This window comes from Pyxicephalus adspersus, chromosome 5 (genome assembly GCF_032062135.1).
Source record: "Pyxicephalus adspersus chromosome 5, UCB_Pads_2.0, whole genome shotgun sequence".
NCBI lineage: Eukaryota > Metazoa > Chordata > Amphibia > Anura > Pyxicephalidae > Pyxicephalus > Pyxicephalus adspersus.
In genome coordinates this window covers 102,360,014-102,386,061 of record NC_092862.1, presented here as the reverse complement: position 1 = coordinate 102,386,061, position 26,048 = coordinate 102,360,014, and the positions used below count along the sequence as shown (strand labels likewise).

Here is a 26,048-nt window from a genome sequence, read left to right as displayed (position 1 = left end):
AAAAGAAGCAGTATTCAAGCTGCATGCAGTTTGATATGTCCAAGCCCAAAGCAAAAAGATTGTTTAAATATTGTCCTAGTAGATTAGGTCCAGCTTTAATATTCATATATATGTTTTTTGTTTCATACACCCTAAATAGGGGTTTTGTGAGAACCTAGTCAAGTAGGTAAAGATCTAATTATCCTGAAGAAAATGGGGAGGGAGGAGAGGAATAAAGATATCCTATCTTATACAGCCAAGAGGGCTGCTATTGTGCTAAGACTTGTAGTTTGTCCATACGACCAGGAAAGGGTATGTAGTAATTCATGCAGCCAGAGGGCACCCCATAATACCACCTATATATAACAAAATGTAATTGTCTCTATATTTGTTGCGTAAAAAAATCGGATTCACTAAGTGAACGGACTAGTTCTATTATCGGTTAGAAACATTTAAAAAAAGTGTTTCTATTGCACATCTGCTCCTTGAATTTTACCCTGAACTTCCTCTTTTGTTAAAGAGTGAAGTAAAATGAAGCTTTAATACATATCACTCAATAAAAGAAACTTTATAGACAGAAGCTGCATTGTATTCTCTGCTGAAAACCCTGCCTGCTACTCCATTTTTATTTCTCATGGGAAACTGGAAGTCTCATTATCACAAATCATTTCTTATAGAAAGCTGAATTGGGAGTAAAAATATGTAAGTTCCCAAAAGAATGACTGCTAAAGCGATACCTACTGTAAAGTAAGCTCTTACATGGGAAAATGTGCAGGGCTGTCCTGTTAAATTATACGCCAAATGCTTTGACATAGCATAATTTTAAGTACCATAAAAACTGCAGATTCATGAACCCCTGCTGTGCCACTTTTTTGTGCAACCATCTTTAGATCTCATCTCCAGACTGCCTTGCCTGTCACCATAATGTTTCATGAGCCTCTTTCATGTGCTGTGACTGCACAGTCTTCATACGTCACATACTAGAGCCTTTGTGAAGTTCATCTTTTCTCTTAGGGGACGACTTATAAAGCAGTAAATCTGACATTCATCAAACATTCTTTGGTGGAAAATCAATCACTGCCATTGAAACACATGGACATGGAAGAATGTTTGATGAATTGCTTCATAAATGGAACCCCTAGATCTGTATTTACATTCATATGACTTAAGCTGATAAAACAAAGAACTGAATGTATACATTTTATTTTACCCCTGAACAATACTTTTTACCCATTTAGTACCACAGTTTAGCACTTTAAAAAAAAAAAGGGGACTTTTACAATCAAATGGTAGCTAAACTTAATCTTTCACAAGCCGTCTGTCTCCATTTAAAAACAAGAAGTTTTTGAAAGGTATTTTTTGTAATTTTTATAAATACAACACATTTACACAAAAATAATACTGAAGATAGTATACAGTCTTTCAAAATAAATAACTGCTTTGAAGGAATATACAGACCTTCCCTTGAAGTGCGGGTTCTCCCTGTACTGCATAAGTTAAAGGCTCATTTTCATTTAAATGCTCTGTCAGTTGCAGAGATACTTATGTCACCATGTACAATTTAGTACTAAAACTCTAGCAAGTGAAGACGCTGAGGGCCAATCCATAGCCTGGAGTGTTAAAGGGAAGAGCAGTTACGTTTTAATAGTAAATGAGCATTTAACCCTTTTTGAGTAGTAGAGTACCTTTTTGAGAATAGTTTTTAGAATTCCCTGAACATTAGCATTTTGGCAACAAAAATGACTACATCATCAAAAAAAGAAATGATCTCTATATCATAGCTAACATTGTAAGTTTATATAAAGCAACAGAACAATTACTCAAGTGGAGAGTGAAGTTTATCAAATTTTACAATTGGCCAAAATTAATAAAGCTCTCCAAGGCTGGAGAGGATACACTTTCATCAGTGAAGCTGGGTGATCCAGTAATTTGTAATTTCAACTTAATTTGCTATTTGCTAGTAAATGTTTTGAATCCTGGACCAGATCCATTCCAGGTTTGCTGGATCACCCAGCTTCACTTCAAGTTGCCACCAGACCAGGAATAAAAGGAAAATCCAAACCAGGGAAATCTAAAGGGGAATACATTAACACATGACAACACTCTACAGGACAAAAAATAAAGGAACAACTCCCTAATGAGACACAGCTCAAGATAAATGAAACAAAAAATAATAAAATATCAAAAAAGTTTAAAAAAATGGATTTAAATATACTTAAAGTTTATTCTGGAGTTTTTCTTTCACACATTTATGACATGTTGATTCTATAAAAACTATGCTGGTTTTAGAAGTCAATTTTATTTGATTGTTTTACATTTTTAAAAGGATACTTTATATCCAATATTTTACCCGATTCCATGAAATGGTTATTCAAATTAAAATTTATTGCAGGGTACACAGTCACACTAGGTTCACAGTGCTTGATGGGTATGGTTCTTCTTTTGAACTTTACTTAAGGCTGTACACATGTTAAACTGTGAATATGTGAAAAGTAGCTTACAGCTTCATTTACTGGTTGAAAATAAGTATCCCGAATGTTCATATTGGATAATTCATATTAACCTGACTATAGCTATACGAAATGTTTTAATACTGGTAATAGTAAAGGAACATATTTCCTTTAAAAATAAATTATTAAAAACTTAATATACATAAACTTTAAATTATGTTTTATAGCTGAAACTACACACCAATCTATAATATACGTAGTTGGACTTATAGCTCATGAAATACAAATTTGAAAATAAGATTTTCTTTAAACTATCTATGAAAACATTTTGGTGATAGTAATTTATTATCAAAAATTGAAATTGGATGTCCAAAGAAAAAGCCCAATAAATACATTGTGACTCTAGAATAAAAGTTAGATTGTGTGCATACTTATAATATTTAAAGGAATATATGTAGAGTTTTATAAGCTTATGAGATATATAGAAGTGGTGAACATCAGGTTCAATAAAGACTGCTGACACATACAAATATTCAAACAATATGAAGTTTATTGTAGTAAAAGTAAGTACACTTCACTGAAACTGTATTTGTAACATGATTGAACAAGCAAATATTAGATCTGTAATCAAATGGGGTCTAAAGGGAAAAGTGATATACTTCAACAAATGACATGAACTAGTATACAGTAAGGTCCATAAAAATGTGAGGAACGAAATACTTTTTTTTTTTTTTTTTTTACACAATCACCTAATTTCAGGGGCTCAAAAGTAATTGGACAAATTAAAAAGCTGAAAATAAAATGTTCATTTCTAATACTTGGTTGAAAACCCTTTGCTGACAATGACAGCCTGTAATCTTGAACTCATGGACATCACCAGATGTTGGGTTTCCTCCTATTTAATGCTCCACCCGGCCTTTATTTTAGCAGCTTTCAGTTGCGGTTTGTTTGTGGGCCTTTCTGTCCAAAGTTTAGTCTTCAACAAGTGAAATGCATGCTCAATTGGGTTCAGATCAGGTGACTGACTTGGACATTCAAGAATATTCCACTTCTTTGCATTATTAAACTCCTGGGTTGCTTTGGCTGTATGTTTTGGGTCATTGTCCATCTGTATTATGAAACGCCTCCCAATCAATGTGACTGCCTTTCGCTGGATTTGAGCAGACAGTATGTCTCTGAACACCTCAGAATTCATTCGGCTGCTTCTGTCCTGTGTCACATCATGGATAAACACTAGTGTCCCAGTGCCACTGGCAGCCATGCACACCCAAGTCATAACACTGCCTCCGCCATGTTTTACAGATGATGTGGTATGCTTTGGATCATGAGCTGTTCCACCCCTATTCTTTTTTCTTTCCATCATTCTGGTAAAGGTTGATCCTGGTTTCATCTGTCAAAAGAATGTTTTTCCAGAACTGTGGTGGCTTTTTTAGATGTTTTTGAGCAAAGTCCAATCTAGCCTTTCTATTCTTGAGACTTATGAGTGGCTCCGTATTTACGGTCATGCAGTCTTCTCTTTATGATAGACTTGGATATCGATACACCTCCCTCCTGGAGAGTGTTGTTCACTTGGTTGGCTGTTGTGAAGGGGTTTCTCTTCAACATGGAAATGATTCTGCGATCATCCACCACTGTTGTCTTCCGTGGACGTCCAGGTCCTTTGGCATTGCGGAGTTCTTTGTGCTTTGTTTCTTTCTCATGAAGTACCAAACTGTAGATTTTGCCACTCCTAATATTGTAGCAATTTCTTGGATGTTTTAAGGATGGCTTGTTTCACCTGCATGGAGAGCTCCTTTGACCGCATGTTGTCTGTTCACACCAAAATCTTCCACATACAAGCACTCCCCCCCAAATAAACTCCAGGCCTTTTATCTGCTTAATTGATAATGACATAAAGAAGGAATTGGCCACACCAGCCCATGAAATAGCCTTTGAGTCAATTGTCCAATTACTTTTGAGCCCCTGAAATGAAGTGATTGTGTAAAAAAAAAAGGCTTTAGTTCCTCACATTTTCTGAAATCTTTTTGTTCAACCCACTGAATTAAAGCTGAAAGTCTGCAGTCCAACTGCATCTGAGTTGTTTCATTTAAATATAATTGTGGTAATGTAAAGAACCAAAAATTAGAAAAAAAGTTGTCTGTGTCCAAATATTTATGGTCCTAACTGTACTTATTTTCATAATTTAAATTGCAATTTTGTCATGTGGAATAATAAGTTCACTAATACATTTACTACGGCTTCAAATCCATGAAATTAGATTTTTTTAGATTGGGTGCCAATAATCAGAATGCTCTTAAGGGGTATGCCAGTACAATCTTGTTTTATTAAACCTTGGATATCAAGAATTTGGTGCTGTCTATTCTATTGATATCTGAGGTGTCATATCTAGATTAAAAGAGCTCTCCAACACTCTCATAAAGACAACAGTAGATCCCTACTGAGTCTAACAAGAGATTTTAAAAGATTGCCAACATTTGAACACAATCTTTCCATTGTAATTAAAATAATCATTGAGTGGTGTAGATTTTAAAAGACTGCTACTTTTTCCAGGACCTGCTAGCCCAGAAAATTCAGTCAAATTCAGTTGACTTCACGAACCCCAAAGTATTACTGTGGGATCTGCAATTTTGTATTGTGTCAGTGAGTTTAATAAGAACATCCTTTCGAAAGTGAAAGTGGAAATGGATTTTTAACAACAATATTAGACGCACCATAAAACGGTTTTGGTCTGACCTAGGCAAAGGCCTGATTTATTGAAATGTTGTAGGTAATTTGAAACAAACCATTCATAGAAGAAAATACACAATTTTGTAGCTGTAGGAATTTTGCATAGGGGAATGGGCAAAATTGCATTGGTGGCAATCATTTCTGCTAAAGGGAGCATTGTCATCTTATTAGGCTAAGAATGTCCTTCCATGGTACACCATTACTTCTACTGATATTTTTTGTTAAGTGTACTATTCAAGTATATCACCTTTATGTGTGAGCACTGTTTTATTATTTTATTAATAAACAGTATTTAAATAGCACCAACATGTTACACGGTGCTGTACATTAAAACAGAATTCAATGTTTGCCTGTAAAAATGATAAAGGTCAATAATTTCAATTTGGTATACACACATTTTTACATGACTGTATAACCATAAAAATCTATCAAGGAAGGCTCCAATAGGCTGTCAGTCCTTCATGGTCGGTCACCTTATCTACAACTACTTTTTACACCATCCGTCTTGGCTTATCCTATTTGTTTATTTCTCCTTTCTTTATTTGCTGTCAGTCATGTTCATTGCCTGTCCTATCCTCTTTCACCTGTATCTGATCTCCCAGCAATCTACAATTTATGCATCAACTGTTGGCTAGGGGATTGCACATTGATTGAACATGTTCTATGCTTTCTTTGAATTCCTTTTTTTATTCAGTTTGATGTCATGATTCATTTTGGCTTCTGCCTTCTGCTTTCTCCCCGTTACCTTGTCACTTTGTTCCTTATCCTTTTGCTTTTTTTTTCCAGTGTTAAGCATAGCTATTGTCTGTTTAGTGCTGTCCCTGTGAAGCTGTATACTGGCTAGAAATCTGTCCAGTGTGTACGCCTAAGCAGAATATTGTTTTTTTTTTTGTTTAAAATCAAATCGTTACATACTATTTTTTTGGTCCAGTTGGAATAAACATGATTCATGCAATGTTTTTGGGGTTGTAAATCAGCCATTCTCCTGGTTTATTCTGGACTTCTGTCCTCCTACGTTTTCCATTCATTTTTCTTTTCATAGTTTGTATACTTTTGCACCATGATTTTCATTTGACATATGATCTTTTTTGCCTTGGTTGTTGGCCTCCTTTGATTACTGAGTTTGAATTTGAACTTTAACTGTCATTGTGACCCTTGTTGGACCCATTAGTACCACCACTATCCAGTAAAACTGGAATAGATCTGGTCCAGGATTGAAAACATTCACCAACAAATAGCAAATCAATTTTAAGAAATCTATTCCAGGTTTGCTGGATCACCCAGCTTGACTGATAAAAGCGTGTCCTCTCCAGTCTTGGAGAGCTTTATTAAATCAGGCCCTATGTGTTAGGTTTGCCCCCCTGTCTATGAATTTAATGTGTTAAGCTCCAGTTACACTGTTGCTCAACTGGTCCCTACCTTTGTATAGTTACCCTAACTTTAACCACATTCATTCCTCAAGAATATTGTTGAATTGAATTTTTCAAATGCTGGCTAGCTTGGTAAATACAAACAACAACAGTCCTGCTCTTTATTTGTCTAACGTATCCACTCTAGCTTTCTGCCTGTCTATCTCTATGATTTTTAACATGGGTAAAATAGGTGTTCATATGAATGTGAGACATGAGAATATTGTAATGTCAAAATACAAATAAATAGTTTATATACCAGTGGATCTGATGAGTCATATATTTATTTAGCTTTAGAAGAGACTGTCTTACATAAAGATTAAACATGCTAGAAAACACTGATCTATTTAAGGTAGAAAGTGACATATCTCTGAGGTTAGTGCTGTTTTTGCCAAAATTAATATGAGCATCCTTAATTTAAATCTTAGAGCAGACAGGGCATATTATTAGTGCCTGCTGTGAGCTGTCTGATAGACTGTCTGCCACTGTGCTGTGTGTAGAGATAACTCTTCTCAGCACAGCGTGTCAGCTGCGTCAGTTCCTTCGTTCCAGCCATAAACAGAGACAAGACAGCATACATATGTTGGTGTTCTACCCTTTACTATTAATCATCAAAAAATTCTCCTGATCAGAACTTCATCTTATCATAATGTTTTTCATGGCTTAATATTAATATTATTATTAACATCACATGAAATGAAAAACATCACAATACAAATGACAGCACTCAACAAGACTATAAGATTATCCAGACTATGTGGCTTGTAAAGAGTCCTGCATCTTTCTGGAACAATAGCTAAAAAATAAAGAACTGTGAGGAAGGTGACGTGACTGCCCTCAGACACTAATATCACTTAGCAGGTCCATCAGCTGGTGTATTCTGCTTTGCCAAATGTTCAGTATCAGTGAAACAGAGGGCAGGGATAGTAGAAATGGAACTGATACCACCAGAACTGCATATCTTACAGGTAATAATAGTGATAAAGGTAAAAGAGAATTTTTTTGTCTGTTGATTTGAACAAATTAAAAATCTAAAAAATAATAATGTTTTGCTCTTTGCTACAGAAGCATTTAAGGCATACTAAATATATTCATAGGTCATATGTCTTGAAAAAGGGCATTGTTAAGGATTGTGCTTCAGAGAGCTTCTTTTGAAGTTGTAAACCAATGAAAAAAGTGTATTATCCTGGACAGCATATGCCAAACGTGTCAGCCTTTTCGTTCGTAGAATAATCCAACGATCTGTCTTCCTGGAGGAAATCCGATGTTCTAATATTGGAGTAACCTAGGCTTTGAGTCTACCAAGCATATACTAATCTCTGTTAATCTTACAGTTAAAGTTCAAATGATGATGGTCAAAAAATAAAAGCTGTGGTGACATTTTTCACTTACACTTACTGAATTTACCATATCAAAAATATTTTAAGACAACATGAATTGGTTGGTATGCATGGTTAGCCGCCAGTACTTGGTGATACATAAAGTTTCTGCCCATTCATTTGCTTTATGCAATACATCATTTTACATTTTTTTTTTTAATTATAGACTCACCAACCTGAAAAATCAAGTCTTGTTTTTAGCTATAAATTAATTTAATAACCCTTTATTATGTGTGCATGTATGCAGTCATTATTTAGAGTTTCTTTTGTTCTGGGCATACTCTAAGGATATATACACACAATAGATTTATGTTGCTGGAAACAATTTCTCTTGATCACTCCCAGAAGGAGCGACAGAAGAATGAATGAGTGGTGTATAGACAGCGTTAACTTTGGAGAGGGAAAAGGGGATGATGAGGGAGATGCACTCCACTGCATCCTTCCCTATAATAAAGTGTAGATGTTGTTAATAAATGATAGGGGGGATCACTACGAACTCAATGATTAAAATCATCTGCCATGACCCCTCTCCTCCTCTTTAATACAACTCTGTGAGGACACTTTAGATTAGGGAATGTGAATATGTGAATATCCTCTATGTGCTAAAAGAGTAAAAAAGTGAAAGAAGAGTACATTTTTGTTAAGAGAAAAAAGGTATCTCAAAAAAAGTTCAAGTAAAAATAAGGTTAAATAATAATTTGGTACAGGACTGTAATAAAAAATAACTAATTCAGGTCTTCAAATTGAAATAAACAACCTGACCTACACTTATATCACAAACATTCAACAAAACCTCATTTTTCTATTAATGGGATAGCCATTGCTGGCCTCCTTCTGCCTGGCTGGTATGCTGGCCCACTAAGTGCAGTATTTTCTAAGTCACAAACCTGTTACAGTAAAATTTATTAAGTCTATGTTCATACTTCTTCTAGATATTGATGGCCAACTTGATAATAGGCCAATTAGCATTTTAAACAGAAAGGCCACAAATTGCAGCCACTTTATTCTTAACAAGTTTTCTTTAACAACTTTAAACAGTCATTTTAAAATCCTTTCAGCCAATTAACACATGTGGAAGAGTGCTGGAAAGGATCTATAAAAAGATTAATGAATGTAAACACTGCCAATGAGACAATCTTTACTTACTTAACAGATGGCAACAAAGGGCCTGTGACCTACTCTTCATGGTATCATCTGCTCCTTCTTGTCCGCTATTTTACTCGTCATACTGTCTGCAAATTAAAAAGAGAAAAATGTAAAATTCACAATACATTTCTGAACATTACTTTTAGGTAATTTCATTAATCCCTTCCAGCATGTGGGTTTAATTCTTAGATCAACAGTGTGCTGCTGTTTTGATCCACCTCTAAATTCACAATTTTTACAGTGGTTTATATAGTTTCCTTTCCCAATTCAAAATATTATGTTATAGTAGAAAAAAGTGTGAAGGGCATTGGGGTGAATTATTTTCCCTAAATTTTCTCTTTTTCTGGCATTATACTGAGAACAGTAGGTATATAAGGAGCTGACAGTAAAAGAAAAATATTTTACGTTGAACTAACAGCAGGGAGGCCATAATTAACAAAATCATCACATAGAGAAACAACAACTAAATCACTGGCTTCAGGGATACTCATTGTACAAGCAGTCATACCACAGAATGAGTTGTTTTTGGTAGAACTTTACTTCTCATACGAAGTAGAACTCCATGCAAAAATAAAAACAAGCCAAAAATGGATAGCACAGTAAAAGATAAAAATAACAGTCTATTGCTGCAATTTTGACATTTAAGCAAGATGTTTAGATAGCAGTACTTTGACATGTCCTTGGTTTAATAGCCTGCATCATTCAACCCACTTCCTCTGAGCGCAGATCCTTCTGAAGCTGCCTCAGTCTGTCACTAAACTGTGAAGAAGAAGCAAAACAGTGGTCAGGACATCTCTCTATCACTATACTTCACTTTTTATTAGCATGCTTTTTGTTAGCCCATGAAGGGATTGGTTTCTTCTGCTGCTTCTGCATCTACCCCTTTAAGGTCTCCTGCACATATACTGCAAGAGGTTGATGTCAGGTCAATTTTAGGTACCTTCACATTTTTTGCATTAAAAAATAAATGTAATAATGTTTTATTGATAGCAACATTTTAATCATGTTTATTATACGTGACAAGAGTTTAGTCTACAAATTAGATTGATGGTTTTAAATGAATTAGATGCTACATAATAATACTAAGTTTTAATTTCCATTGCTCTGAAAAAAACAGTCCTTTTAAAAGTGGTTGGCTTATCAGCTAGCACTTTTGCCTTTGTAGCAATAGGGTCCCAGCTTCGAATCCTAGCCAGGACACTATCTGCAAGGAGTTTGTGTGGGTTTCCTTCTGGCACCCACATCCCAAAAACAGGCAGTGAAAGCGTACCTAAACTCAGAATTTTAACTTTACATAGAAGGGTCGACAACCCTTTTATTTAAAGTAAACATTTTGTTTGTGTTTTTTAAGTGCAACACCTTTTTAAAAAAAAAAAAAAGAAAAAAAGGTGCAGCACTGTCCCCCCTAATTCTCATTCGCCTAGGTGATCAAAAATGAATGGGAGCGCAGAGCCTCCCAGGTAACCTACACCACACACCCCAGAAGGCTCTTGGCTGTTCCTTCTGTAGCCATTTCATCAGCAGGGAAAAAAATTGCCGATCTCACGCATGCAAAGTGAGATCGGCAATGTTTTTCCCAATCTTCGTCACCTGATCTCACAGTGCGAGATTGGGTGATGTGAGAAGAAGAAGAGGGAAGAAGAGAGAAGATGTCAGTGCCTAGCGCTCCCTCTGTGCCGGACCGAAGACGGATACAGGGACGGTGCGGGACCCAATAGAAGAAACCTCCTGATGGATCGAATTATCTGTGAGATTGAAGGTAAGTGTTATTTTATTGTTTTGGGTTTACTTGCGCTTAAGTTTTTTGGCTTTACCTCAAAAATTAGTCTGTTACTAGTGTTAGTGACATATGACTATGGTAGTGGCATTAGACTGTGAGCCCCTTTGAGGGATGGTTAGATACATAACTATGGACTGCTGTAAATTTGTCCGTGCTATGTAAATACAAGTTAATTTTAGTAGTACAATCCCAATAGTTTATGAGATAACTCTCTTTCTCTTTTGAAAGTGACTCTGTCATGATGGCTGCTCTTGCAGGTCTTCTTCTGAAATTGTTAGTTGCCTGGTTGTATCTAACTTAATTATTATAAATCACATACCCAGAACAAGTTTGCTTAAAACAAGTATCAGACCTTATTTCTTTACTAGTTTTAAGACAGCATTGAAATCAAAACATCAACATGACAGCCAAAAAACTAAAAATCCTAAAGAAAACCTAATTAATGTTGACTTCCATCAACAGCAACCTCCACGAACCTCTTATGGCAGCGTCCCTTTAAGTTAGGGCAAAAACAAAAGCCTTGAGGAGCAAAAAAAATATTCTCAATCTTTAATGACATCTGCTGATAAAAACAAGGATACTAGAGTACATCTTATTATATCTATTTGTGAAAAAGTACACAAGTCTATCAGGTATGTGTTATTTTGATACGTTCTTAAAAAAACCTTATTATTCTTGTAATGACAACAAGGATCGTAAAACACATTCACAACTTTTTGCAAAATGTTCTTACAAAATTCATGCAGCAGAATACAATTAGTTATATGCATCACTGTCTTCAAGTTCAAGATCTAATGTAAAATAATGGATTCTATCTAAGCATGGTAGAACACATTCCTAACCAAGAATAATATTGTATATTCCATATGGGGATTTCATTGATTAATGTGACTTATTTCATGCTACGGAGTTGTATTTTATTTGATTTTGCTCCTAAAATGACAATCAGTATTTAAAGCTACATGTCATGGTGTTAATAGCAGAAAACCCATTGAAAAGATTATTGAATGTAGTCATGCATAGTAAATGTTTTGTACTTACAGGGGTAAGCATAGATCATCAGCTAACGTTACTAACTGAAGACTTTATAATATATATATATATATATATATATATATAAATAAAACATGTTGATAAATTCTTATACCTGTATATATTAACTAATATCTAAATATATCATATAAACTTCAGATGAGTATCTAAAGTACTGTTCTTGCTATATACACAATACAATACAATGGTATAGCAATTACAGCCCATACGTTTAAATTATATCTGTAGAAAGATTGATTTACAACATTAGCAAAACCCTTTGAAATTTTAGAGTTTAATATTTAACATTAAAGTGTACTGGGTTTGATTCATTAAGCTCTTAATTTGCATATGATTCATTATTCCCAAGCCTCTTTTTTCTACTTGCAAATATATTGGAAAATGAAAAAAAAAACACATGTAACTTTTATTTAATTTGAGCAAATACTGCAGTGGCAGAAGCAATATGATCTTCATTATCTATTGAAGTGAACATGTGAAAAGAGATATTACCACTTGATCCTTTATATTGAGATAATCATGATACAAGTGGCAAGACAAAAAGTCCAAAGGTAGAGGATACTAAGCCAGGTAGTGAGAATATTATAAAGTAACACAATCCAACCTACCACAATCCACACAGACCTACCCAATCCTTCTTTATTATCACAGCACAGACATCAATATACATCTAACATATTTTAATCCTTCCTCATTTTATACAAACAACACCTAACCTTTTTAAGCTCAACCCCGGATACAATTTAGATTTTTATGTTTTGCATACAGTAGGGAAAGTTTGAAGGTCACATTTTTAATATTGCCTTTGTTTCAATTTAGAGCTCTCCAACATTCTTCCCCTGTCTTCTGCATACTTCCCAATATAAAAGGGCAGTCCATAAAATATTTGTATGTTACCTGCCCAAATCAGGTCTTAGAAGATAAATGTATTTCCGGTAGAGTAAACAGTATTTTTCCGTACTGGCAGAATCTTTAAAAAGATAAAGGTAATTTTGGGTATTGCATAGCATGCTATTGCATAGCAGATACCTACAATATACTTTTAATTCTACTTTAAAACATGGTCACCCTTGCACAGAGATAAACAGAATTCAATGTGTATATGTAATTGCACTGAACCCAACATGGTGACTACATTGAGATGACACTTTTAATATGCTTCTCTTCATTGCAGAGAGAGACCATTGTGAAGGATTTCTTTACTACTATATGCAACATCACATAAAAGCTCTTTGTGCAGAGTAAGCTGCTTTTGTTTTACAGAAAGTAAAAATGATAAATGTGTCATTGCATAAACTTTAGTTACTCTGCTACAATCCTTATACATGTCTAGAAAGGATTCCTGAATGGTGCACTCAGCACAAGTCTACTCAGAACTGTGCCTCACATCTGCAATGTGTATAACATTCTTTTCAAAATGTTTTATATTGGCAATATTCTTCCAAAATGTTTTATTTTTGTAAACCTTTATCAATAAAACATCCAGAGAAAGCCAAGTACTTCAGAAATATGTTAATATTTGCATGACTAATGAACTGCTCCTGATTACAACATATGCAAATGTGCTTAATTTTAAATCTGGTAAGATTGCTTTCAAACCTTTCATCCCATTACATGAAAGGAAGAAAACACCAGTTCTGTGGAGCTCCTGCTCATTCCCCATTCTCTTTCAGAAGGACGCATTCTTAGATAATTGCTAGAGAAGGCACAAAATTGCAAAACACTTTTTGAACATTCAGAAACACTAAACTGGCAGAATTAATTTACTGTATAAAATATCCCATGTGTTTTCAAAATTAGCATAGCAAGTCTCAAGTAATCAATTAAAAAACAGATCTGTTAAGAATTTAATTCTGTACATATTAAACACATTTACTGCTACCAAGTACATATAAATGTATTGTATTATATATTCTAATTGCCATGATAGAGAAAATTTAAGATGCTTAACTGGCTATGGTGAAGAAATTTCAAGGATAATTTTTTACCACTCTTCCCTCATTTATGGAGCAGCATAATAATGTTGATTATTAATATTATTTTTACACATTATTTATTTAAGGCCATCATATTACGCACCGCTGTACAAAGTCCATAGTCATGTCACTAGCTGTCCCTCAAAGGGGCTCACAATCTAATGTCCTTACCATAGTCATATGTCTTTAATACATATGATTAGCTAAAGTTGAGTGGATATTCTTCACCCACAAATTAGGAGAATGTTCAATTATGCTTTACATATTTGGATAATTGAAAAACATATCCTCCCAATTTTTGGGGCAAAGAGGGTCTAGTCCTTTAGATATGTAGCCCAAATCTATAGACATAGAGTACATAGGAATAATATCCAAAGTAACTTCCTTTTCCTGGATTCAATACATGTGTTAGCAAATAGCAAATTACTTTGAAGAAATCAATTCCATGTTTGTTGGATCACCCAGCTTCACTGATAAAAGTGTAAACTATCCAGAGTGTTCTGGAGAACGGTGCCCTCGGTTCAATACCGAGAGATGTTTTTTAAGTTATTCCACAGGGCATATGTTTTTCCGTCACGAGTGCATAGTTTTTTGGCCTGTCGGAATCCAATAACTGTCCCAAATGTTGTGTAGCTCAAGAAGATCTTCTTCACAATTTTTAGGATTGCTCCCTAATTAAACGTTTCTGGAGACATATTGTCAGCTACATCCAAATGCACCTGGTCAGCTATCTGCCTTTCACCCCCTCTAGGGCAATATTTGGTATGGTAGGTGAAGACGGTACTTGCTACTCTTGTGGTGCTAAACGATTGTTAATCCTTCTATCTGTTGTGGGAAGGAAATCTATTCTCCTCCGCTGGATATCTGCTGACCACCCCCTCGATCCAGCTGTTCCTGTCGAGGTTTCAGCATTTGTTCAAAATGTAATGGGTTGAGGCCTCCTACTCCAAAGAAACCAAAACCACACATTTTTTTGAAACTTGGGAAAATTTTATTGAAACCTTGATTGCAGTCACTATCCTTACCAACGTCGTAGAAGGTGACCCCCCTATTCTCTCTACCTAGAGTGCTACAAACCGAATTTCACACCAACCTCCATCATCAGGCCAAAATCTTTCTTCTCCCTACCTACCTACTTTAATAAACCACTCCTAATCAGAGACACTGCACACTGCTGGTGAACAATAGATTGACTCTGTTATTGTACTGAATTTTTTCTTTTTTTTTTTTTGAATATTTGTGCACACTATCGAATTGTTTGTTTAGCTCTGTAACACCTTTGCCATTTTGTTGTTAATGTATTTGTTTTGTTATTCCAGAATAATGATGTAACTCAATAAAAATATTTTTTTTAAAACTGTACCCTCTCTAGCTTTAGAGTGTTTTAATAAAACATGCCCAATGACTATATCAGTATGTTTTCCACTGAAAACCTTAGAAACCCCTCTGGTACCCACACGAACACTACTAGAACATGTAAGAAAAGCATTGTAAATCCAGGGCCAAGTGCTTAGCACTGACCAAGTTGCTTGTAAGGGGTAATCCACTGAGAATTTTTTTACATTATTTTATTGTTTTTAGTCAAAAGTGCAGAAGGAGATGTGGCAAAAAAATCACAGGTAGAAAAGAAAACAGGAAAAAGAAACCATTACTATAAAATGAAGATCAATGTGCCACTGGTGCACAGTACAGCCTTGTGTTTGGTTAGCTGAGCTTGTCATAACAATAAAAGATTACTAATGCAGTGATTTGTCACAAAGTTTTACAGTGCTGCCCTGGTTACTACTGAATCTGTAGGCAGGCAGTTCTTTATATTTCAAATAATATAAAGTCTGATACAGCCTTAAGGAAAATACTTATTTATACCAAAGAATTCTGTAAAATGAAATGGAAAAAAATATGAATTGAAGAACAGTCATCAGCTCCCTTCCACTCCCCATTATTGTATTATTGGGCATTACAGGTAGTCCCCGAGTTACATACGAGATAGGGACTGTAGATTTGTTCCCAAGTTGAATTTGTATGCAAGTCGTAACATGTACATTATTTTAATGAATGCAATAAGGACAGATGTTTGTCTCAACATATTATTAGGCACCAAGGTATGTTACTGTATAAAATCCTCACTGTGAGTTAATCACAAACAAAGCAAAAAAAAATATTTTGATATTTGCAAAAAAAACAACTGCAGGGTTTGTCTTGGTCATTAAAAAGTTACAAGAGGCTGCAGAAAGAGCTCACCCCCTAAGACCCACAACCTCAGCTATGTTTAGCAACTGCAAGTCATGCAAACTCCCCCCCCCCCCTTCAAGCCCCCATTCTACACACAGCGATTAGGAAAGCCCCATTCATATCTAGGAGGCGTCCATATGTCCAATGTCTCTATCCCGAGGACTACCTGTATAGCAATACGACAATGTTGCATTTGTTTCTTCTATGTGCACTGATAAGTATGTTCCCTAGGCTTCAATAAACCTTATTTGCAATGCCACCTTGGTTCCAATTACCCACCTTTAAATATTATTAATGAGAACTTTACCTGCTTATGATGTAAATTTGTAAACTCTACTTTTTTAATTCGTAAACTTGAGAAGTTTCTTTAAATATGGACAACCTAGAAAATGCTTGCCCAGATATTATTGCTAACAGCCTGTCATAACTCTATATGCTCTCATGAGGTCAGAGAAATTGGAGGTTACAGCTCTTCTCTTCTGTAATGTATTTATCTCTTTTCCTGTAAATGTCTTCTTTTTATTCCTCAGCTCTACACATTTTTCCTCACTAGTTCCCCCTCCCAAATCATTAAGTATTCTAATATGTTTTTAATACTGTGTACTGCTTTAATCATAAGCATCTAATTTATCATCACTATGGTTGTAATTATCACATTTATAATCCCTGTTCCCGTTTATCCTTACTTTTACAAAACTGTCTTGGTTTAATTCCCTTTTGTTACATGATTTTACATTTTAATAGGAATCATTAATTGAAAAATAACACCTTTTTGACACAGGAAATGGGGTACATCTTTTCTATTTAATGTATAAATAATAAGTCTAATATCAATCTTTGAAATTTTTGTGTTATACCTTGTTATATGCATTATACAGGAGACGCAGGAACTAAGTAATGTTCTTTAGCTTTGTAAAAAGTAATATAAAGTTCACTTGTTTTATCTTTTTTAGCTTGATTATGGAAAGCATATTATATTTGAGGAGGACTATAGTTTAGACGAACATTGACCCTTTCCAATGTTTCTATGTATGCACGTTCTCTATAAAACAGCAATAAATGCAACACTTCTTGTAAGAATGGCCTTCCTGGTTGGCCAACCCTAGAAGTACAATGAAATGACTTTATTTTCTTTAATTGTCTGGTGTCAGAGATAAAACAACACCTGTTCATCATCTGACATCCGTGAAAGTCATTTTCTTGCCATGGTCTTGGCTGCATCCACTGAGCTAAAACACCCAAATTACATAGGAAAACAACTGCTTCTTTCCCACAGAAGTGTCACATGAAAATCACGATGAGGAAAGTAAACCAAAAGCATTAATTCCCTTTTATGTGAGCCTCTCAGGGGATTTTTTTAATGTGGTTGTAACTGAAGCCTTTGTAGTCTGGAATTTACTTCCTCCAAATGAACCCTTGTGACACAGTCCCCACTAAAATGTTCAGGAGACATTTTCCTGAAACTGGCTGTTTGCATGATACACACGGTAAACCTCCTGACCTTTACCTTTCTGCTTCCTAGTCCCAGGAAAAAAGGCATATATTTGTAAGAGGTTGTCTTAATTAGAGACTATTTCAATTCCTTTCAAGCATGGCAAATACCACAAGAATATAAATCTAAAACTGCAGAACAGAAAAGCATTTACAGTTGATTTTTCTCCCTTTATTGCAAAATGACTTAATGTATGGTCTCTTTCTTTCCCTGAATATCCCCTGGGACTCATCAGCATTAAATGTACTACCTTGGCAATTGAACTAATATGGCTAAATTTATATTTAGAGTAGAGGCTTTACTAAAAAAAAAAAATAAAATAATTCTGGCTATTATTCTGACCCAAGTACACTGGTTCCAAATCAGAACCTCAAGGTCAGCAATGTCATTCCTTTCACAGGTTCCTTTAATAAAACACAGCACAGATGAATGATAACAGATGTAAAATTTTGTTGCATAACCTAGTTTTTCATAGCCATTACTGGACATGTTTGCTATGTGTTGCTACCTCTGAAGGATCGGGTGAACTATTTTTTTTCTAACCAGCTATTGTAGGACTTCCTTAAAAAGGTGGAATGAAAAAGTACTTGGAGTATGAAATATATAGCACCGTGTACATAGTGGAGGAATATGGTATTTTTGTGGAGTGGTGTATATAGCAGATAGGATAATGTAAGGAGTGTTTCGGTAGACAATATATAGAGTATAGGTCTATGGACCAGAGCATGAAATATGCAGTGTTGTATATAGGGATTGGCAATTAAAGGGCTTTTCTTTTCCTATAGATCTATTTGTTTTTTTTTTTGGTCTGAAATATTTAAGAACTATATCTAGGCTTTACCACAGCTTGGTCACCAACCTGCGCATATTGACTAGATAATAAAGGTGAGAACAATGCTCCAATTAGATATTCAGTCTTCTCCTGTGAGCATGTTTTATTATATCTGTCTTGAGTTTGACATTTAAAGGTCACTTCTGGTATATTTAAAGGGAGCTTTCCACTAGCAAAAAAAAATAAATAAAAAGTACTAAAAATCAAGTACCGTATGTTAAATGCTTACTTGCAGTATTTTAATGCCTATAAAAATATTTTTATTCATTAGCAATGAGTGTTTGAACTTGCTAGAAATTGTGACTACTCCGGGGGAGTCAAGTCCCTAAAAGACCCCCTCCCTTCCTTACATGTGATATTCCTTCCCCTCTTCTGGGGGTATATAATCTTAGTGATGACCCAGCACATCCACAACTACCTTCACTCCACTATATAACTATTTTTGGGAAGAAGCAAAGGGTAGAAGTGTTTCCCAATCATTTTACCCCGGAGGAACCCTTGAAATGAAAGTTCAGGTCTTAGGGAATCTTAGGGTATTGAAGAAAAATGCCCCCATGAAGTGGTGGCTAGAATGCCACCTTAACAAATAGATTTAAAAAGTCAGCGGTGCAATGCCACTGGCTCTGCCAAATAGGTATTATTAGACAGGAGTTTAGTCAGGAACATCTCAAGGAACCCCTAGTACTCTCTGGGGGAACCCTAGATGACGTTCTACAGAACCTTCATCAAGAATAGCTGCTATAGAGTGTTACTTTCTACAGCTCCGAGTCTGCCAGGGCTGACATCACATGCATAAATCATGCACATATAACCATATTGGAAGATTTTATGTAGGTGATTTATTGACAAGGTTAAGTATTATTTTTTTTTTATAAAAATCAGTGAAAATATAGTTTTGTCTGTGCCTACATTCTAGATCATACTTAACAGCACACTAAAAATAGAGGAAAGCAGTGTATATTTTATTGCATTATAGAAGATACTTTTTCCTGTTCATTGCCATTATCCGTGACCTGCAAGGGTTTAAAAAATGTAAACCCCTTTGCATGTGCTCCTGGAGCAGATGCCCTTCATGAAAAAAGTTGTAAATGTTCTATAATGATGAGATTTATTTGTGGTAAATACTGGACCTCATCATTACTTACGTTGAATATTAATACTGGACTGTTCTGTGAAGAAAAGCTATTTTAAAAATGTTCTGCACAATGTGCATTTTTCTAAGGTAGAAGCCTTAGCACATATTTAAGTGTGATTTTCAAGTAGAACTTTTCACAGTAATGTGTTTTTTTCTGGAATGCATTGTTAACAGAGGTTTTATAGGCATGCTTTATCAGCTAATACCAAGGAAGAAATTGAATGACACCTTTACCAGTCATTAAACTGTCTTTTCATTGTGTAACGTGAATGGTGGCCTTACATTCCAATGTCTTTCTGTTGCTGAGTGTTACACAATCTAAATGAAGACGATTACTCTGAGCTGACAAGCCTTTTGATAGAGCTCGGAAAAGACAGATATTGGTCACAGGAACGAAAATATATAAACGTACAAGTTACATACTTGGTTTGGTCACAGGAAAGAAAATATATAAACGAACATACTTTGGAGTTGTATTCTTGGCATATGAAAAAAAATTACTCCAACTATATATCCATTGCAAAAAGTAAATACATTGATTTTTACGTATGGTGTAACTAATGTAAGTAACGGAATATACAATGATTTCAGTCTCCTGTAATCCAGTCTACAACAGCACTTGGGGCAGAACTAGGAGCCAGACAGAGTTCTATTGCTTTGCATAATAGAGTTGGTAAAAGGGTTACAGAAAATGAGCACAAGGATGATCCCATATGTGTCCTGCTGCTTCGTTATTGACTAGTAATAGACCAGGTAGTGTTCTGTACCTGACTGCATTGCTTAACCGCAGAATTTTCTGCAAAAACCTGCAGGACATATTTGTGCAGTCTGTTGGACTAAATATGAATAAAATATGAACAAAAAAGCAGACATTTGTTAATGAAACACTGTGAAAAATATGCATGTCTACTGCATGTTATACCAACTTATGCTGCACCAACTTGATTCAAACTTACTCATAGTTGGTTTCTCATAGCTCCCTAGCAGCAAGCCACCCTATTGACTTGCACCCTACCATGCACATGGTGCACTTTACACTCCCAATTTGTTTCTCTGCTAACTTTCATGGTGTCCTTTGCATCTGGCATTGCCACAGCTAACACAATTCAATATAACCAACATGGTAAAGCAGGTAGGCCTATCAAAACTGGCCTAAAATTATAGACATATGTTCTTAGGATAAACAAACAAGTACACAGGGAATGAGGAGATGAGGTAGGGGTGTACAACACTGTAAATTAGGTCTAACTAAAGATCTATAAGGGGGGGATTCACGTTCCTCAATGTCAGGCCACATTGTTAATTCTGCAGTCCTAATAAATAACTGCCCCCAGTAGTTTTAGCCAACAATGTAGCCCTATAAAACAGCACTAAAATATTTGTAATATAGCAAAGAAAAAAAAATAGTCTGACATGGTCTGTCCTCAGTAACATCATGCTGTGTTAAATCAAGGATCAGATTGATCTATTCTATTTCTCTAGAAAATAAATGCTACCTAGTCACATGGGTATATGGAAGTCAAACAGTATGTGAAACGTATCAGTATGTGAAATTGTGCCTTTTAGGAACAAACACTGCCTCACCTTCACTGAAAAATAGTAATGGAATTGTTAAACCATTGTGTAGATCAGGCATGGGAAAACTACGGACCAATGAGGATGTTTGTCTGTCCCTTTGGTAGTTCCGCGGCTCTGGCCACTCTGGTGCCACCCTGAGCAGAACACGTCCCCGGATCTGAGCCTGCGATGGGAGAGTGGGCGGGCGGTGTCACTGCACACAATCCACCCACTCTTCTATCACAGGCTCAGATCTGCGATGGGAGAGTGGACAGGGTTATGCCATCAAGACGTCACATTCAGGGACTCACTCTACCATCAACCTGGCCCCTCTGGCAAAATTTTTTTTGTGGCCCGACTGAAAACGGGTGCCTACCCCTGGTGTAGATCTAATTTTTGCACGTATATGTGTGAGTATGTGTCTGTCTCTAGACTTTGAAATAAACTCACTGGCCACTTAGGTTTCCCTTTCTAGACCCCCCTTCAGTACTGTCCTAATTCTTCATGGCATAGATTCAGCAAGATGCTGGAAACATTCCTTGGGGATTTTGGCCTATGTTGACATGATAGCATCATGCAGCATTTCAGGCTTTCAGTTCAATTTCAGGGAGCTCTGCCACTTTTATTTTAAAAAAATTCCAACACACAAAGAAAACTCCAGTTTTTTCCCCTCACAGGCTGCAGGTCAAAGTCATCCACAGTATAACTGCAAAACACAAAATTTAGCCTCCAGGCTAGTGTTGATGTTCGAATTCGGGTTGTCCCTATATTCGACCCGAATATGGCTGTTCGAATTCGGATAGACCCAACCCGAAAAACACGGGATTCTACTGCAAAAATTCGGGGAAAAAAAAGTTTAAAAAAAAAAAAATTAATTTTAAATGAATTTTATTTGTATGTGTTTTTATTTTAACTTGTTTTTTTTTTTTTAAATTTTTTACAGGTTATCCGACAATGACATTATGAATTATAATGTCATTGTGGGATTCCCTGACCATGGGAAAGCAGGTGCCTTCAATTAGCTGTAACCGCAAGCAATACCGGGGCAATAGAGGTTGAATGGAGATACGTATCTCCATTCATCACCTCTACTGCTCTGTGATTGGCTGGGAAATAGGAAACCCTGATGACAGCTCAAGCATCATCAGGATTTCCCTTTCCTCAGCCAATCAGGGAGCAAAGCAATCAGCGGAGATTTACTATGCTGACAGCTCTGCTCCCTTGATTACTCCCGCAGCCCTAGAGGAGCTGTGACATGTATTACATATACAGAACACGTCACACCTCCTGTAGGGCTGCGGGATTGATCAGGGGAGCAGAGCTGTCAGCATAGTAAAGCTCCGCTGATTGCTCTGCTCCCTGAGGAAAGAGAAAACCTGATGACAGCAAAGGCATCATCAGGATTTCCTATTTCTCAGCCAATCCCAGAGCACTAGGGATGAATGAGCACAAGTCTCCCCATTCATAGCTAGTGCTGAATGGCTGAGAAATGTAAAACCTCAGCCAGAGCACTAGGGGTGAATGGAGAGGCTTGTCCTCATTTAACCCCTAGTGCCCTGAGATCCCTCACTCTCAGGAGGAGTTCCAGGGCTGTGCTCATTGCAACCCTGGAAATCATCCTGTCATTGGGATAACCTGTAAAAAAAAAAAAAAAGTTTAATTACACAAACACACATTAAAAAAATATTTTAACATTAAACCCTTTCAGGGATTAAGGGGTTTTATGTACCTCTGTACTCATTCCCCAGGGTGGGGTGGTGGAGACAACGTTTAAGATAACGCTCAAAAACGTGCCTGAAGGAAAAGTCCTGGTGTAGATTAGCCCATGGGAATGCATGGGGACTTCAAACATGGGCTTTAAAAAACCTCAGGTTAAACGCTGGGGAAACAGTCTGTGTAGACTAAAGCTGCATACACATGTCCAATAATTATCGTTAGAAACGACCGATGAACAACCGATTGGCCAAAAAAAAGTGACCAAGGATGTCGACGAACGAGGATTGTCGTTGGAAATGAACGACCGTCACGGTGGATCTGATTGGCCGACGATCTTTCACTATCTATCGTGTGTACTGTCATTCAGTGGTCGTGCATGTTTCTTCGGTACACTTTCTCCTTTACATGTCCCTCCCTGCATCGTTCAAACGATTGTATCTAGCGTGTGGACACTGTTGGTGGATTATATATGAACGATCATATTGTTACAGCATGTACGGATTGTGCACAATATGATTGTTCAAGTATAATCGTGCATAATCGTTGATCGGTCGTAATCGTTCGTTTTCTAACAATAATTATTGGAAGTGTGTACCTAGCTTTAGCCTAATATTGATGTGACAGGTGCTCTATGTGAAGTACAGGGGTATGGAATAGTGTTATGTATCTTTTTACAATGTATCTTTTTATGTATCCTTTTACAATGTATCTCTTTACAATGTATCTTTTTATGTATCCTTTTACAATGTATCTTTTTACAATGTATCTTTTTACAATGTATCTTTTTACAATGTATCTTTTTATGTATCCTTTTACAATGTATCTTTTTACATCTGTTTGGAGGCTGTAGAAGCTCTACACAGTGCTGAAAAAAAAAAACGAATTTTTCCTACCATTGACTTTAATAGTGTTCGACTTTGACATTCGACCACCCGAAAAATTTTGCTCTATTCGAGCGAATAGCTGCCGAATCGAATAGTGAGCTATTCGACCAACACTACTCCAGGCTTTGTCTGTGGGTCCCATCAAACAGGCTACGCAGCTTTTTTGCCTAAGGCATGTGGCCCATCCATCCCTTCTAGGACACTACAGACCTGCATCCCAAATCAAGAGCTGCAATTCTGCCCTATTGAGGCCCTTTTATCCCTTTTCCATGGAAACTGAGGTACATGATGCCAAATATCTCCTGAATTTGGCATCAGGCGTTTCATTCTACCACAGTACTACATATATTTTAATGTTTTTTTTCATGATTTGAGCATCACCAAAACAAACAAATAAACATACCCCTATAAAACAATATAAATTATAGATTTACAGTATTTTTTACCACTTTAGATTTAAGAGTAAAATTTAAACACTTACAAGAATATATTTTCCTTGAATCAAACTCAAGAACATGGTTGGCTGTTTTATTTAGCTTTTAGGACTTAAACAGCTCTGATGTTCCCTTTCATGAAATGTCCTGAATTATTATAATTATTAAACAGCAACGGTCTAGATAGAGATTTCATTTTGCTATGTGATTATTGCACATCTGTGAGAACCAGTGTGCGCTGTCATTAAACCACATAATCATCATCTTTTGTTCAGTGTGATTTTGTTTCTCTAGACCCAGACTAATCTGCAGAGCCATATGTTACAGCATGTAGGTAATGTCTTCTATCATGCCATGTATCATCTTACTGAATGAAGGACTGCACGCATCTTTGCCAGGTAACTCCTATGGACATGTATGTGTGGGGTCCTACTTTACTATGAAACAGTTACAGGTGCTATATGAAGACAAACACTAAAACAATCCCAGTGTCTGCACGCAGTTACACACTATAATTTGTGGAGCTCAGGTTCTCTTTAATATGTAGGGTTCTTTATAAAGTAAAGTATGATAGAGAGACAAGGGAGATAGAGAGAAAGGAAGCAGTATGGGGTGGACTACATACAGACTATGTGTGGTTTATTTTGCCTAACAGCACCCCGGAGTTTAAAGCTAGTGAAGTGCTTTGTAATAAAACATAGTTCAGCAGCAAGGAGGTGTCTGCACTATGATGTTGGTTATCTTTAGAGCTAGATAATGCAAAATATCTTTAGTCAAAAATGTACTGGTATTGATCAGCTGCCCCAGTTATGGTAGAACATGCATACATAATATTTTATTCTTTTTTTTTCACTAAAGGTAATAATGGTGAAATACGATTTGTTGATAGGGGGTAATGTCTCTGGTGCTTATATGTAAAATGTATATCCAAATACATATCTTCTAGAAGTTTAACAATGTCTTAGCAAAAAGATAAGAAATACCAAAGTTTTGGTGTATTAAATATTACCTGTAAATCCATGACAATTTTCTCTTCCCACAAGATTGCAGGCCCTTTGGCTAACTCTGACTGCTTATGCATATTGGAAGATCTGTTTCTATTGCGAGTGACAAGGTGACAAATACAATTAAAGAATGGCTGAAATGCAGTACATGGTAGCACCATTTTTTGTGCAAGCTGAGAAACACATCATTGTAAGCAGCAGGTTGGAATTACTAAGCAGTGTGATTATGTTACAATTCACTCAATTATCCTGCTGCGGGGAGTATATCATGTCATTGTCTAAAGACAAGCAAGTAATTTTTCATGACACTTCACTTCTGACATTACCCTGCAGATCTTATTAATTATGATTTGTGTATAGGGATTACTAGTATAAATGTACTTTAAAAATCCAACCATTTTTTTTAAAGCACAGCAACTAAACTAATACATTTTGGAAATTCCCTTTGGTGGATAAGAGAAGATGCAAAATGATTTACTGAAAATTAAATCCATATATATATATATATATATATATATATATATACACACATACATATATATATCACAAACTAAGCCACTACCCCTGTACACTAGTTACATAAAATACTATCTAAAAACTGTAAACAGCAGTCAGATATGGCTTGACAGATGTTTTGACTTGCATGCTTTCCTTATTTCCTTAACATGAACACCAATTTCCACATTGTAACTATGACTTGCTCACCTTGAAGTTGATATCTTTTGTTCTAGGTATCGGTCTTAGGTTGTCATCTTTATCATATTTAATACATACATAGCAAATTATAAAATTTGGTAGAGTATTATAAGGAAATATATATGTGCCAGAACCAAAAAGTTTGAACAGACCAATATATGGAATCA

At 35.9% G+C, this 26,048-nt stretch overlaps 1 protein-coding gene across 2 annotated transcripts in view; it reads right to left on the bottom strand.

Annotated features, from left to right (window-relative positions):
• Positions 1–26,048, bottom strand: part of TMEM108 (transmembrane protein 108) — a 100,877-nt gene that overhangs the window by 44,027 nt on the left and 30,802 nt on the right. For both annotated transcript variants that reach the window (XM_072412310.1, XM_072412309.1), the window contains one exon: positions 9,091–9,176. In XM_072412310.1, coding sequence (XP_072268411.1) covers positions 9,091–9,130 — 40 coding nt within the window. In that variant the 5' untranslated portion in view covers positions 9,131–9,176. The remainder of the gene's footprint in view (positions 1–9,090; positions 9,177–26,048) is intronic.